This window comes from Chenopodium album, chromosome 7, assembly GCF_948465745.1.
Source record: "Chenopodium album chromosome 7, dcCheAlbu1.1, whole genome shotgun sequence".
In the NCBI taxonomy this organism is placed as follows: domain Eukaryota; kingdom Viridiplantae; phylum Streptophyta; class Magnoliopsida; order Caryophyllales; family Amaranthaceae; genus Chenopodium; species Chenopodium album.
In genome coordinates, this window is record NC_137840.1 from 73731082 (window position 1) to 73746658 (window position 15577).

Consider the following 15577-nt stretch of genomic DNA (forward strand, 5'->3'; position numbering starts at 1 on the left):
CAATAATGGACGGACTTACAATATACAAGTATCAATTAAAGTAAATATTGAACAAAGCTGTTGTTATTAGTATATTTGAATACAAATTTATGTATGTAAGTACATTTTTGTCTATTAAATTGGAAAAACATTTTGGCCCTTGACCATACCCAATTGGTCTGATCTTGTCCGCTCAAGGTCTTGTCCATTAAAAACTCTTTAAGTTTGGCCCTGGTCCTATTATCATCTACCCTACCTAATAACCACCACTTCAGCAACCATTTCCACTTTTATAAAAATCAATGTGGAGAAATCATAATCCTTACTAATAAATAATAATCGATTATATTAAGAAAATCCCACCGTACCAAAATTAATTGGTAACAAAAACCGTAAGTATATGATCAATTACCGACGATGCAGTGAAGAGTAAAGTATTTTGTTTGCAAGATGATTACATGGTGAATATCTCGTCATGGTGGTTACTAACACGTTGCTCATAAGTTGTCAACAATAATAAAGTGTATAGAATGGAGCGCCAGGAAAACACTAAAACTCATTTTTGTAAGATGTTACAGCACGTGTATAAATTATGAGAATGGTATGTGTGTAAATATCGAGGAGGAACTACAGTTACCATTAATACGATGACATGAAATCTCATATACATAAATTCACTACCATTGTCGCCAAACGGGCTGTAATGGTCATAGCTAAAATGGACAACCTTAATAAATCATAGATGTTGATTCGATTCTTTTGGAAAAAAAGAGTATTTTTCTATGACAACATTTCGTACCCTTGCCCGAGTTATCCCTATGGTATAAAATGAGAACTAAAGTATACCATTAGGAAGTAATATGTTCAATTGTTCAAAGAAGATCAAAGATACATATGGTGAGATAGAATGAAAAAATCACCAATCAACAATTCTTGTACCCGTCAAAAAAAAAAAAAAAAAAAAAAAAAAAAAATCTTGTAAAATGCCAACTCACACTCAACGTCAAACAAATACAGGCCATGTGGCGGATTGGTGGTTAGCTTTTATCAAATGTTAATAATACGGTAGTATAAGCGTTTGAAAGGTAGCGAATATCTTTTCACAAATTTGTTTAGTTTATAATTTGATATTACACATGTATTTTTACTGTATTTTAACCAAACACTCATATGAGTACTATTAAGTATTAACCACTACATTAACAACTAATCTCTACTCACTATTAATTGACAGCTACTTACTATACTACTCTGACAGCTACCCGCTACTTCACTGCTAAAAGTTATCCGGTGCGGCTAGTTTTGCCTAATAGAACCAAAATCTATTTTTGTCATGCATTCATCCTCAACGGTTACATCTTTGTTTCACAACAAACCTCTCTAAGCTCTCTCCCTACTATATATACTCCGTAATGTATGGAGTAGTACTAGTATATTCCTCCAAAATCTAATCAATAAGTCACTCATCTACGTCCTTAATTAATATATCAGATAGCCAATTAATCTTCTCGTTGCTACAATCATTTTCAATTTCTCCCTTAGTGGTTAGTTTTAATTTTATTGTTCTTATTCAAATTACTCGTAATTTACTCATATTGTTTTATTGGCTTTAAAGTGCTTAATGAAGTATGATTATTTAATACACCCAATAACCCCACTTCTACCTTATTATATTAAAGTCAATCAAATTGCTTATAATTATGTGTCGTGTAGCACTTAAAAAAAAAAAAAAAAAAAAACGAAACAGTATAAAATATAGAAACTCTTTGCATGCAGGAAAATAATTTAAAGAATATATACTCTTTGCATGCAGGAAAATGGATATGGACCTAGTTCCAACCTTAATCAACAATTCTCACCCTCAATTATTTCAAACGGAAACAATGGAAGAAGTTGCACCTTTTGATGAACAGCTAGCTGATGTACTATTCAGTGATGACTTCTCTTATCCTCTCTCTGTCGAGAACAACACCTTTGATTCTCAGTGGGACATTGGTAGCCTCTTCGACCAAATCATTACGCCGCCACCACCTTATTTTTCCGACGGAAACCACAATCATAACGACGACAACAACAACAACAACAATAACGATGATGATGAAAATGTCCAAAATTTGGTAGGAGACAAAGTCGTCCAAGAGCCCAGACGGTCGAAGAAGTGTAAGGTTGGGAAGCAAGACGAGAGTGGATCGGAAGGTAGGCCGAGGAGGAAAAGACAAGCAACCCAAGTGCAGGATCACATCTTGGCTGAGAGGAAGCGACGGGAAGTTCTTAGCCATATGTTCATTTCACTCTCATCCATGATTCCTGGTCTTAAAAAGGTACTTGTAGTCTCTATGGAATCTTTTAACAAAACGCCTAATTTGACAAAAAGTATTTACTAAAACAGCTAATTATAATTTTTATTTCCAAAACTAGCTAAATTATTGACTTGAAAGGAAATTAACTATTTCTTATTTTCCTTTGAACCGTTTTGGTTCACTTTAATGATTTTTGTAATTAATTTTTTTTTGGGAAATTCTCAATGGTACTCTCCAATTTTTTATTTTTCTCAATGGTAAACACTAAAATATCAAATTATCATTGGTAATCTATAATTTGTAAAAATAATGCAGTGGTAGCATTAGTTAAGTATTTTAAGGAAATATTAACCATGATTCATATATTAAAAGGGAGGGAAAAGAGAAATGACTAAAATACCCCTTTTTTTTTTAAAAAAAAAAAAAAAAAAAAAAACACACTTCTTTCCCCTCCCCCAACCCAGCCAGCCCCTCTACCATGACCCCAACATTGGCGATGATCCTACCACCCATTAAACTCAAACCTTGAATTGATGTGGATTGAAACAGTTAAACAGAAGCATATCATTTGAAGGATTTATCCCCCTAATACTATTATTCAAGTACCTAGGTGAAGAATTAGGAAAAATTAACAATTTTTAGCATTACCATGAGCGAATGATCAGGAGAATGAAGCTGGTGGTTCTTGGGCGGCGGCGGAGTTCGATTAAGTGTGGCTGACTAATAATAACAGGTAATCGAGTAGCAAATCACCAAAAGAATGAATCATATGGAGCATTTTTTAGAATATGCAAGAACATACCCTCTCATCAGACTCGGAAATCTTGCTGATAGGATGCTCGAAAAACTCGATGCAAGAAACTGGTCATTCAAGAGCTCAATTGCTGAGGGTCTTTCAATTGCATTGAATTTGTCGAAAATTCGGGGGAATCAGAGGGAATTGCAAAATCAGGTGAAGGAGTGGGAATCGGAATCGCGACGGAATCGGGAACGAGAGGGAATCGACGGAGTTCGGTTCACGGCGGCTGGGATGCACTACAAGAAAACATCAAAATTGCGACGGAAAAAGTTTGTCGTAACATATGTCAATTCCGTCGTAAAGTAGGGTTACGACGGAATTCTGTCGTAAATGGTCGTCGAAAAACCCTTTGTAGGAAAATGGCCATATTCCGACGGAATTTCCGTCGTAAACCTACTTTACGACGGAAATAATATCGTCGGACTTGAAATTGGCCTTTATTGAAGATCCGTCGCAAGCTTCTGACGGAAATAGATCCGTCGCAACCTTTAATTTACGACGGAATTTTCTGTCGCAAAGTATAATTGACGACGGAAAAAAGCCTCGCAAAATATAATTTACGACGGAAAAAAGCGTCGCAAACTATAATTTACGACGGAAATTCCGTCGCAATTTATGATATGCGACGGAAAATTCTGTCGGAAATTTATACTTTGCGACGGAATTTTCCGTCGTAAATTAGAGTTCGCGACAGAAAATTCCGTCGCAACCTATATATTTCCGACAGAATTTTCCGTCGCAAACTCTAAATTACGACAGAAAATTCCGTCGTAAATATATAGGTTGCGACGGAATTTCCATCGTAAATTATAGTTCCAGCCCAAAACAAATTTCTGTAAATTTCTGCATTTTCAAACCTGAATTTTTTTAATGATAAATCAACAAAAAAAAAACTAAATATTGAGTCCTGAAATTGTTGTTTTAAAAAAATTAATTACCGACCTACGAAATTATATTTATGTACATATATATATAATAATTATGTCCTAAGTACAAAAGATAGTCCACATTTTGGTATCTATACCAAACAAAAGCTAGGTTAGAGTGATTCTATGCTAGACTAAAGCTAAGCTACGCAATCGCCTGGAAACCCTGGCCTGCTCCACCACTACCCGGGTCGTCCCTTGGGTCTCGATGCTGAGGATGAATGGTGGAACATGAGTCGTTGTTGGTGAGACGACTCATCATCTCATCCATACTCTCCTTGTATCTCCTCTCCATTTCGGCCATTCGGGCTTCCATTTGAGTTTGGAGAGCTTGCACCCTGTGTTCCATCTGGTCTTGCATTTGAGAAATGACAGACGGCGTGTATTGCTGTGAAGAACGGGAACCTCGACCCATCTGTTTTCCATAGTAGAGCTCTGCACTTTGTCCAAGTCCCTTCACACGCCCCTTCTTATTGCGCCAACCCACCGACTTACAGTACAACTCATTGGGACTCTTCTGAATCCCCTGACTCCTTGAATTGTTTCTTCCAGCTTCTTCTGGTAGGTCTCCTACAAAATATTGAAGATAATAAAAAATATTGTTAAAAAAACAACCAACAATATAAGGTAAGGATAGAAATTAAGTGCCTAAGGATAGAAATTAAGAGAAATAAGCACATATGTCAATTTTCGACCCTAACTCATCAAAAATCATCCAAATTTGGCCTATATGGCTAAAACCATGCCTATTTTCTAAGTTTTCAAGCAAATGGACTCGTTCTTTATTCTGACATTCCAATATCACATACTTTTACGTGCCTAAGGATAGAAATTAAGAGAAATAAGCACATATGTCAAATATCGACCCTAACTCATCCAAAATCATCCAAATTTGGGCTATATGGCTAAAACCATGCCTATTTTCTATCTTTTCAAGAAAATGTAAGGTTTCTTTCTTCTAACATTCCAATATCAATTGCTTTTAGGTGCCTAAGTATATAAATTAAGAGAATTAAGCACATATGTCAAATATCGACCCTAACTCATCCAAAATCATCCAAATTTGGCCTATATGGCTAAAACGATGCCTATTTTCTAAGTTTTCAAGCAAATGGACTCGTTCTTTCTTCTAACATTCCAATATCACATACTTTTAAGTTCCTAAGGATAGAAATTAAGAGAAATAAGCACATATGTCAATTTTCGACCCTAACTCATCCAAAATCATCCAAATTTGGCATATAAGGCTAAAACCATGCCTATTTTCTAAGTTTTCAAGCAAATGGACTCGTTCTTTCTTCTAACATTCCAATATCACATAATTTTAAGTGCTTAAGGATAGAAATTAAGAGAAATAAGCACATATGTCAATTTTCGACCCTAACTCATCCAAAATCATCCAAATTTGGCCTATAAGGCTAAAACCATGCCTATTTTCTAAGTTTTCAAGCAAATGGACTCGTTCTTTCTTCTAACATTCCAATATCACATATTTTTAAGTGCCTAAGGATAGAAATTAAGAGAAATAAGCACATAAGTCAATTTTCAACCCTAACTCATCCAAAATCATCCAAATTTGGCCTATATGGCAAAAACCATGCCTCTTTGCTATGTTTTCAATGAAATGGAAGGTTTATTTCTTCTAACATTCCAATATCAATTGCATTTAGGTGCCTAAGGATAGAAATTAAGATAATTAAGCACATACGTCAAATATCGACCCTAACTCATCCAAAATCATCCAAATTTGGCCTATATGGCTAAAACCATGCCTATTTTCTATGTTTTCAAGAAAATGGACTCGTTCTTTCTTCTAACATTCCAATATAACATACTTTTAAGTGCCTAAGGATAGAAATTAAGAGAAATAAGCACATAAGTCAATTTTCGACCCTAACTCATCCAAAATTTTCCAAATTTGGCCTATATGGCTAAAACCATGCCTATTTTATATGTTTTCAATGAAATGGAAGGTTTATTTCTTCTAACATTCCAATATCAATTGCATTTAGGTGCCTAAGGATAGAAATTAAGAGAATTAAGCACATATGTCAAATATCGACCCTAACTCATCCAAAATCATCCAAATTTGGCCTATATGGCTAAAACCATGCCTATTTTCTATGTTTTCAAGAAAATGGACTCTTTCTTTCTTCTAACATTCAATATAACATACTTTTAAGTGCCTAAGGATAGAAATTAAGAGAAATAAGCACACAAGTCAATTTTCGACCCTAACTCATCCAAAATCTTCCAAATTTGGCCTATATGGCTAAAACCATGCCTATTTTATATGTTTTCAATGAAATGGAAGGTTTATTTCTTCTAACATTCCAATATCAATTGAATTTAGGTGCCTAAGGATAGAAATTAAGAGAAATAATCACATATGTCAAATATCGACCCTAACTCATCCAAAATCATCCAAATTTGGCCTATATGGCTAAAACCATGCCTATTTTCTAAGTTTTCAAGCAAATGGACTCGTTTTTTCTTCTAACATTCCAATATCACATAATTTTAAGTGCCTAAGGATAGAAATTAAGAGAAATAAGCACATATGTCAATTTTCGACCCTAACTCATCCAAAATCATCCAAATTTGGCCTATAAGGCTAAAACCATGCCTATTTTCTAAGTTTTCAAGCAAATGGACTCGTTATTTCTTCTAAAATTCCAATATCACATAATTTTAAGTGCCTAAGGATAGAAATTAAGAGAAATAAGCACATATGTCAATTTTCGACCCTAACTCATCCAAAATCATCCAAATTTGGCCTATAAGGCTAAAACCATGCCTATTTTCTAAGTTTTCAAGCAAATGGACTCGTTCTTTCTTCTAACATTCCAATATCAAGTACTTTTAAGTTCCTAAGGATAGAAATTAAGAGAAATAAGCACATAAGTCAATTTTTAACCCTAACTCATCCAAAATCATCCAAATTTGGCCTATATGGCTAAAACCATGCCTCTTTTCTATGTTTTCAATGAAATGGAAGGTTTCTTTATTCTAACATTCCAATATCAATTGCATTTAGGTTCCTAAGGATATAAATTAAGATAATTAAGCACATATGTCAAATATCGACCCTAACTCATCCAAAATCATCCAAATTTGGCCTATATGGCTAAAACCATGCCTATTTTCTATGTTTTCAAGCAAATGGACTCGTTCTTTCTTCTGACATTCCAATATCACATACTTTTAAGTGCCTAAGGATAGAAATTAAGAGAAATAAGCACATAAGTCAATTTTCAACCCTAACTCATCCAAAATCATCCAAATTTGGCCTATAAGGCTAAAACCATGCCTATTTTCTAAGTTTTCAAGCAAATGGACTCGTTCTTTCTTCTAACATTCCAATATCACATACTTTTAAGTGCCTAAGGATAGAAATTAAGAGAAATAAGCACATATGTCAATTTTCAACCCTAACTCATCCAAAATCATCCAAATTTGGCCTATATGGCTAAAACCATGCCTATTTTCTATGTTTTCAAGCAAATGGACTCGTTCTTTCTTCTAACATTCCAATATCACACACTTTTAAGTGCCTAAGGATAGAAATTAAGAGAAATAAGCACATAAGTCAATTTTCAACCCTAACTCATCCAAAATCATCCAAATTTGGCCTATAAGGTTAAAACCATGCCTATTTTCTAAGTTTTCAAGCAAATGGACTCGTTCTTTCTTCTAACATTCCAATTAATATCACATAATTTTTAGTTCCTAAGGATAGAAATTAAGATAAATAAGCACATATGTCAATTTTCAACCCTAACTCATCCAAAATCATCCAAATTTGGCCTATAAGGCTAAAACCATGCCTATTTTCTAAGTTTTCAAGAAAATGGACTCGTTCTTTCTTCTAAAATTCCAATATCACATACTTTTAAGTGCCTAAGGATAGAAATTAAGAGAAATAAGCACATATGTCAATTTTCAACCGTAACTCATCCAAAATCATCCAAATTTGGCCTATAAGGCTAAAACCATGCCTATTTTCTAAGTTTTCAAGCAAATGGACTCGTTCTTTCTTCTAACATTCCAATATCACATACTTTTAGGTGCATAAGGATAGAAATTAAGAGAAATAAGCACACATGTCAATTTTCGACCCTAACTCATCCAAAATCATCCAAATAAGCATATAATGAGTTCTACTTTGCTAATTTGCCATATATCAACTCATATAATAAGTGTTTACCGCAATCCTTTTTGCTTTGTTGTTGGCAGCCACTTGGCCTTTTCCAGGCACTTCCTTGAAGTGTGTCTTCAAGAAAAGATCATGGGCATTTGGTAATTGGCCTTGGTTTTTTGCAGCCTTTATATATACATGCAGAAAATCAATGAAAACATGTTAGCCCACTAAAATTCATTAATAGACAAATGACTTAATTGTTACTGGACATATTGTAGGAACCTTACCATCCTTTTAGCATGTTGTACAAATGACATTGAACCTTGAAAGTGGGTCGGTTCAACGACATTTTCCATGGATCCGCCTCTTCGGTTCTTCTTGTTTTGTTCCGACCGCTTCTTATAATCTAGATCGGTGGCAACAATTCGCATCATGCCTTCGTGGACATCCTTATTAAGCCATCTTGGTCTGCGACCATTCAGCCTGTGTGTGATGTTGTAGAACGTGTCACGTAGGCGATTTGCAAACTTTTCTTCGAAAGTGTCCTTCACTTGGTTGTTTAACTCAGGTGCCCACTTGAATTTTTTCTGCAAATCAAGAAAATGTATTTATTACAAAATTCAACTCCATCAATATAATCTATAAAACATGTATTATGTTAGGTTAAAGTTATCATACGTTGAACAAGTTCCAAAAGTGCTCTCTCGAATCTTCATCAACCTCTCCATAATTCCTCCAAGGCTCAACATAGTAGCTGGTTAGCGAGTCGGAGAGCACATTCTTCACCGGGATATCATCAAACCTATAATAAAGGATAGACATTCATGTAAGTAGATAATCAACAAAAAGTGAATAAAACATGGTTAAAGTAATACAAATTCACTTTATCAAAGTAAATACGAATTTAAGGATATTTCATTATACAAATACATACGCACCAAAGTGTGGAAGGGTCCAACTCTAGCAAGTCATTAGGATGCGGGTCCTGTAGCTCCTGTTCCTGTTGCCCTTGTACATGCCTAGGAATCTGTCTCCGATTGATGATTTCTTGAGAGGCCCCCAAATCATGTGCCTCCTCTTCCTCCATTGACTCATCCTCGTCAACACGTACAACCTGAGATTTCCCCTTAGTCTTTCTCCTCTTGGACGTTTCTCCTTTATTTCCTCCTCCCATGATGACCACCTGAAAAAGTTGTTAGTACCATGATCGCACATTGTAAATTCATAAATTAGATCCATAAGACATTAAAATAATAAAATGAGACCAAAAATGTAATTCAATATTACAAGTCCGAGTAGTCATTAAAAACTAAACATTCGAAGACAATAGTTAAAGGAGTAACTACATATTCTCCTCTTCATTACTCTTATCACTACTACCACTATCATTATCACTATCATTATTACTATCACTAGTGTCATCTAAAAATACATCGATGTCCTCTTCTTCGTCACTATCACTGGAGCCAATGCTTTCTTCTTCTTCTTCATCGCTTGAGATAATAAAGCCATCGTCATCATCATCATCACTATCAAGTTCATAGTCTGGAATGTCATTTGGTGGACAAAGCGTTGCATGTACTTGTGGTGAAGGACCCTCCAAAAACTCTAAATCCACCGGAGCATCAATCACCGACCTTGCTTGAGTTCTAAATACAGCCCACCATTGAACCCGATCACGTTTAAGGCTAGGGTAAGATGCATAATACACTTGAGACACTTGTTAAGATAAGACAAATGGATCATACTTGGGATACTTCTTAGTATGATTTACTTCGACAAACTTGTATTGTTCATGAATGTTCATTCCTTTACCACAATCCATCCAACTACAACTAAACAAAATAGTCTTGTACTCTTTTTCGGGACCGGTGTAGACAAGTTCAATTATGTCGTTTAAAATGCCAAAGTACTCTCCACCGTCCTCACTTGAGACACACACCCCGTAATTCATCGTAGATTTGTGTTTGCCATAGGACTGTGTGTGGAAATTAAAGCCACCGACAAATATCTGGTTCCAAGTTCAAACACGCTTGAAAGGCCTAATAGACAATGCTCGCAACACATCGGAACTTGGTTTTTGTTCTCTCACCTATAACCGTTACGAATACAAATGTCACACTAATTGAAATGAAATATATTATATTATATTATCACAAATTAATCAATATGCAATGTTCGAAAAGTATTATCACCTTGTGATGAAACCAATCAGGGAATTCACTTTCGCATTTCTCCATGACATCTTCTCGACGCAAATAAGTTCGAGTACTAAGAATGTAGTCCTCAAATTGCCTAATAGATTAATGACACTTGGTTAATCATTGCAGCAATTATATTAAATTTAAGGGATTTTCAAAAGTTTATCCTAAACATATATACCTTTCGTATTCACCAAGAATGCCGGTATTTCTTAAAACGAACAAATGAGCACGTTCGAGTTCCTTGTCATCTAAATACCGAGTTTTACCCAAATTTGACACACGACCCTTATCCACCGTGAACAGCTCTGGGATTTCATCGTTGTCAGCCGGGGATTCCACATCAGCATTCACATTTCGACCTAGATCTCGTGTTTTTGTGTCAACTGAGGGCTGAAAGTAATTGGAGCAGAAGTTTGATATCTCTTCAGTGAGATAAGCGTTGCATATGGAACCTTCAACACGAGCCTTATTACCAATTTTTCGTTTCAGGTGATTGAGGAACCTGTAATTATGTTTATGTAGCCGTAGAAGTATAAGTAACGAAAAGCAATGAAAGAGATGAAAGTAAGAGTAGAGAAAGGACCTTTGATTTACCTTTCGAAAGGATACATCCACCGATATTGAACAGGTCCACATAACTTGCCCTCATATGGAAAATGAATTGGTAAATGCTCCATGGAGTTGAAGAAAGATGGGGGGAAAACCTTCTCAAGCTTGCACAGGATCTCAGCTATGTTTTTTTTCCAATCTCTCCATGTCGCTAACTGTAATTGTGTAGCAACATAAATCGCGAAAGAATTGGCTTATCTCTTAGAGTGTTTTGCTTGAACCACCCTTTTTTTGCATTCTTGAGACGTTTCAGTGCCTCGGGGCCATCTGTTGCTTTCGGGAGGTTTTTCACACATTCCCAAAGTTCCTCTCCTGACATGATGTGAGGTGGTGAACCTTTTTCGACTTTGTTTTTACAAAATGCATTTTTACTATTTCGAAAAGGATGATTTGTCGAAAGGAATTGACGATGGCAATCAAACCAAGAAACCTTACCACCATTTTCGAGCCAAAATGCTTTGCTTTTCTCCATGCAATATGGACAAGCCTTTTTACCGGCTGTGGTCCAACCAGATAACATACCATAAGCCGGGAAGTCACTAACGGTCCATAGGATGGCTGCTCGAAGATTGAAATTTTGTTTTCTCGAAATATCGTAAGTATTTTCCCTAACTTCCCACAACTGTTTCAACTCGTGTATGAGCGGTTGCATGTAAACATCCAAGTTGCCCTTAGGGTTTTTAGGACCAGGAACGAGTAACGAAAGAAACATGAACTGTCTTTTCATACACATTGACGGAGGCAAGTTATAAGGGGGTCAAAATGACAGGCCAACATGAATACTGTCCCCCAAACTGACCATGTGGAGCAAATCCATCCGTACATAGGCCAAGTCGAACTTTACAAGGTTCAGAGGCAAACTCAGGAAATCAACTATCTAGGTGTTTCCACGCTTCACTATCTCTAGGGTGTGCCATTGTGCCTTGAACTCGAGGATTTTTAGCATGCCATGTCATTTCCTCAGAAATGTTTTTAGTTGCAAAAAGCCTTTGCAACCTAGGTGTGATAGGGAAATAAAATAGAACATTCAAAGGCACTAAGCTACCTTTAGAAGTCTTCTTGTATCGGTCGCTGCCACACACCCTACATGTAGATAATTGAGCATCATCTTTCTAAAACAACATACATCCTTTCGGGCATGCATGAATCTTTTCATGGGGCAGCTCTAACCCCTTAAAAATTTTCTTGACCTCATAGAATGTCTCGGCCATGTGGTTGTTGTTAGGAATCGCTTCATTAACCAAAGAAGCAAATCCATCAACACATCTGTGCGGCAAATTATACTCACACTTTAGGCTAGTGATTCTAGAAGCCATCTCTAACACAGACAATGAACTCCCTTCGTATAACGGTTGTTCAGAAGCCCTTAACAAATCAAAAAATGGCTTGGCTTGTGCATTAGGCTCCTCCTCTAATGAAACAGGTGGCTCTTCGGAAAGGCCTTGATCTTGAGACTGACCAAAGGCATCCAAAACCATTTCACGATATTCATTTGACTGCCTTCTACGAGTTCCTGGAAACCCTTCCCCATGACACATCCACTCATAGTAATTAGGTAAAAAACTGCTGCGATACAAATAAAGTTTGACCGTATCTGGATCCCAAAGACGTTTGTTTTTGCATTTAAAACATGGACACCTAACTTCATTCGGGTTGCTACTCTCGGGATGATCTTCCACATATTTAAGGAATTCATCTACCCCCTTCAAGAACTCAGGATTAATAGAATTCCCAACCTTTCTTTCGTACATCCAGCTACGTTCTTTTCGTTTCATGATTACAAGTTCTACACAACTAACACATATGCCATTAATCACATTAGTCATAAAGCACAATATATATTCATTATAGATCAAACTGTTATGGAAATGCAAATGAGAAGAGAAATGATTTCCAAGGGTCCTTATCACTCCAACCTAACCCATTCTTGTACGTTCAATCTCACTAGTGAATGTATGCCAGAATTTCAATTCTATGGAAAATCCGGCAGCATCTCCCTACAGTTCCCCAAGTACACAATATAGGCGATTAGAAACACCTATATATGTACCTAGAGAACATTGTAGAGAAATGACAAGCAAGGATCTTCCTTAGAATTAAAACAAAGGAATACATTCACCACCTAAGTGAGAATAAACGTACAAGGACAGTCCCAACCGGGGACTATTCAAGACATACTCCTAATGTGTATGCCTTGAACGGGTATCTAGGTATATTATTATGCAAATAATTTTTTTTTAAAAAATATATACTTAACTAACATACATAATATTAAACAAATATATCAAGATTAAACTAAACAAGAGAAACATATCATAAGACCATACTATTAATATAAACCAAATCAAACCAAACCAAAGTAAACTAATATATCATATTAAACTAAACCAAACCAAACTACCGTTTTATATATTAAATTAAACTAACATAATTCTAAAAAAAACTAAACTAAATTAAGATACTTTATATTAACATAATTCTAAAAAAATTAAACTAAAACACATTATATTAACATAAACTTAACTAAACTACATTATGTTAAACTAAACTAAACCAAACTAACATTGCTTTTTTAAAGAGAAGGGAGCAATTAATTAATTATAAGAGATGACCAATGTGACTAAATTTACCAAACTAACCTACATACATACATTATAATTAAAACCCAACACACTGTCTAATAACCAAAGTAACATACACACATACATTATATTAGGGTTTGTAATGTAACTAACCTTTAGATCTGCACTTCTTTTAACAATTAAACCAACAAAATTGTACAAATCCTACAAAAAATTAAAAATAAATAAAATAAGTAAGGGTTTATAAGTAAACAAAATTAAATTGAAAAAAAAGGGGGGAAGCAAAGGACAACTTACTGAATTTTCAGCCAATATCAATGTAGGTGCTTCAGTCACGGCGAGGGGACGGAGGTGCGGCGCGGAGGCTGCGTTGTGGTGGTTAAAGGTTAGCCGGTGGTGGTTTTTTTGGCAAAATTAAAAAAAAAAACAAAACTTAGAGGGCAACACTTACCTAGACGCGGCAGTTGCGTCGCCGGAAACAACCACGGCCAGGTGGTTCAGTCACGGCGAGGGGACGAAGGTGCGGCGCAGAGGCTGCGTTGTGGTGGTTCAATGTTAGCCGGTAGTGGTTTTTTTGCAAAATTAAAAAAAAAAAACCAAAACTTAGAGGGCAACACTTACCTAGATGCGCACTACTAGAAAAAGGGTAATTTCCGACGGAAAAATTGCGTCGGAACCACCCCGAAATCCGTCGGAAAACCAATTTCCGACGGAATTCCGTCGTAACCGGTTGTCGGAAAACCTTTGGTAGGAAATTTGTCTTTTTTCGACGAAAATTCCGTCGGAAACACTTTTCCGACAGAATTTCCGACGGAATTTTCCGTTGAAAGAGGTTTTACAGCACCAGGAAAATCCGTCGGAAATTTCCGACGAAAATTCCGTCGGAAACTGTTTTTAAGGAATTAAAAAAAACGCCGCGCCACCACGGCACGACGTATCATCCACCACCAACCACCAAATAAACCCTTACCCCTACATCAGACCACCACCACTACCACCATCCCCTAACTAACCCCCCACCACCAGCCCCCTAACCCGTCCTATACCACCACCCACACCACCAAAACCCATACCCTCCTAACTCTAACCCACACAAACGAGCCCAGATCTACCACCCCACCTAAGCAAACCACCACACCACCCACCTCAAACCACCACCGCCACCACCACCACTGAAACAAACTACCACAACCCAAAAATTAAACAAAAAGAAAAAAAATTAAAATCCCAATCAACCCAACACCCAGAAACCCGGAAAACTCCCAACATACCTCACCCTAAAACCGACCCACCCTCCTAACCGACCCAGATCCGACCAAAAACCAAACCACCATGGCACCAAACCACCACACAAGCCACCACAACCACACCAAACAACCAACAATCGAAAATATTTATTAAAAAAACCAAAAAAATTAAAAGACTTGAAAAACATACCTTATTAACTGAAATTGGCTTTGAATTCTTGAATTTGGTTTAAATAGGTCAAATTCGACCATAAAAAGTATAGATCTACACTTTTCATGGTCGAATTTGACCAAAAAACATTAATTTCGGCCATGGAAAACACCAAGTAAGAGAAGAGAAATGAGGAAAGAGATGAAAGAAGGAGAAGATGGTGGATAGAAAGAGATGGAGGAAGAGAGAGGAGGCGTTGAGTCTGAAATTGGAGAAGAGAAGGGGCGGAGGAAGAGAGAGAAACGGAAGAGAGAGAGAAAGGGCGGAAGAGAGAGAAGAGATGGAAATGAAATGAAGAGGCAGTGAGCAATTTTCTCGCGTTAGGGTTTTAACAAAGGCTGATTATATATATATATATATATATAATAATAATAATAATAATAATAATAATAATAATAATAATAATAATAATAATAATAATAATAATAATAATAATAATAATAATATTCCGACGGATTTTAATTCCGTCGGAAATTTAGCTTTCCGACCGAAAATTCCGTCGGAAAGTATATTTTTTCCGACGGATTTATTTTTCGTCGTAAATTTCCGACGGAATGTTAAAATCCGTCGTAAATAAAC

General features: G+C 36.2%; 1 protein-coding gene across 1 annotated transcript in view; it reads left to right on the forward strand.

The window, feature by feature from the left end:
• The first annotated feature begins 1862 nt into the window (after positions 1-1862).
• LOC145640661 (transcription factor bHLH19-like) overlaps positions 1863-15577 on the forward strand; it is a 29349-nt gene continuing 15634 nt past the window's right edge. The window contains exon 1 of the mRNA XM_081691901.1: positions 1863-2300. Coding sequence (XP_081548027.1) covers positions 1863-2300 — 438 coding nt within the window. The remainder of the gene's footprint in view (positions 2301-15577) is intronic.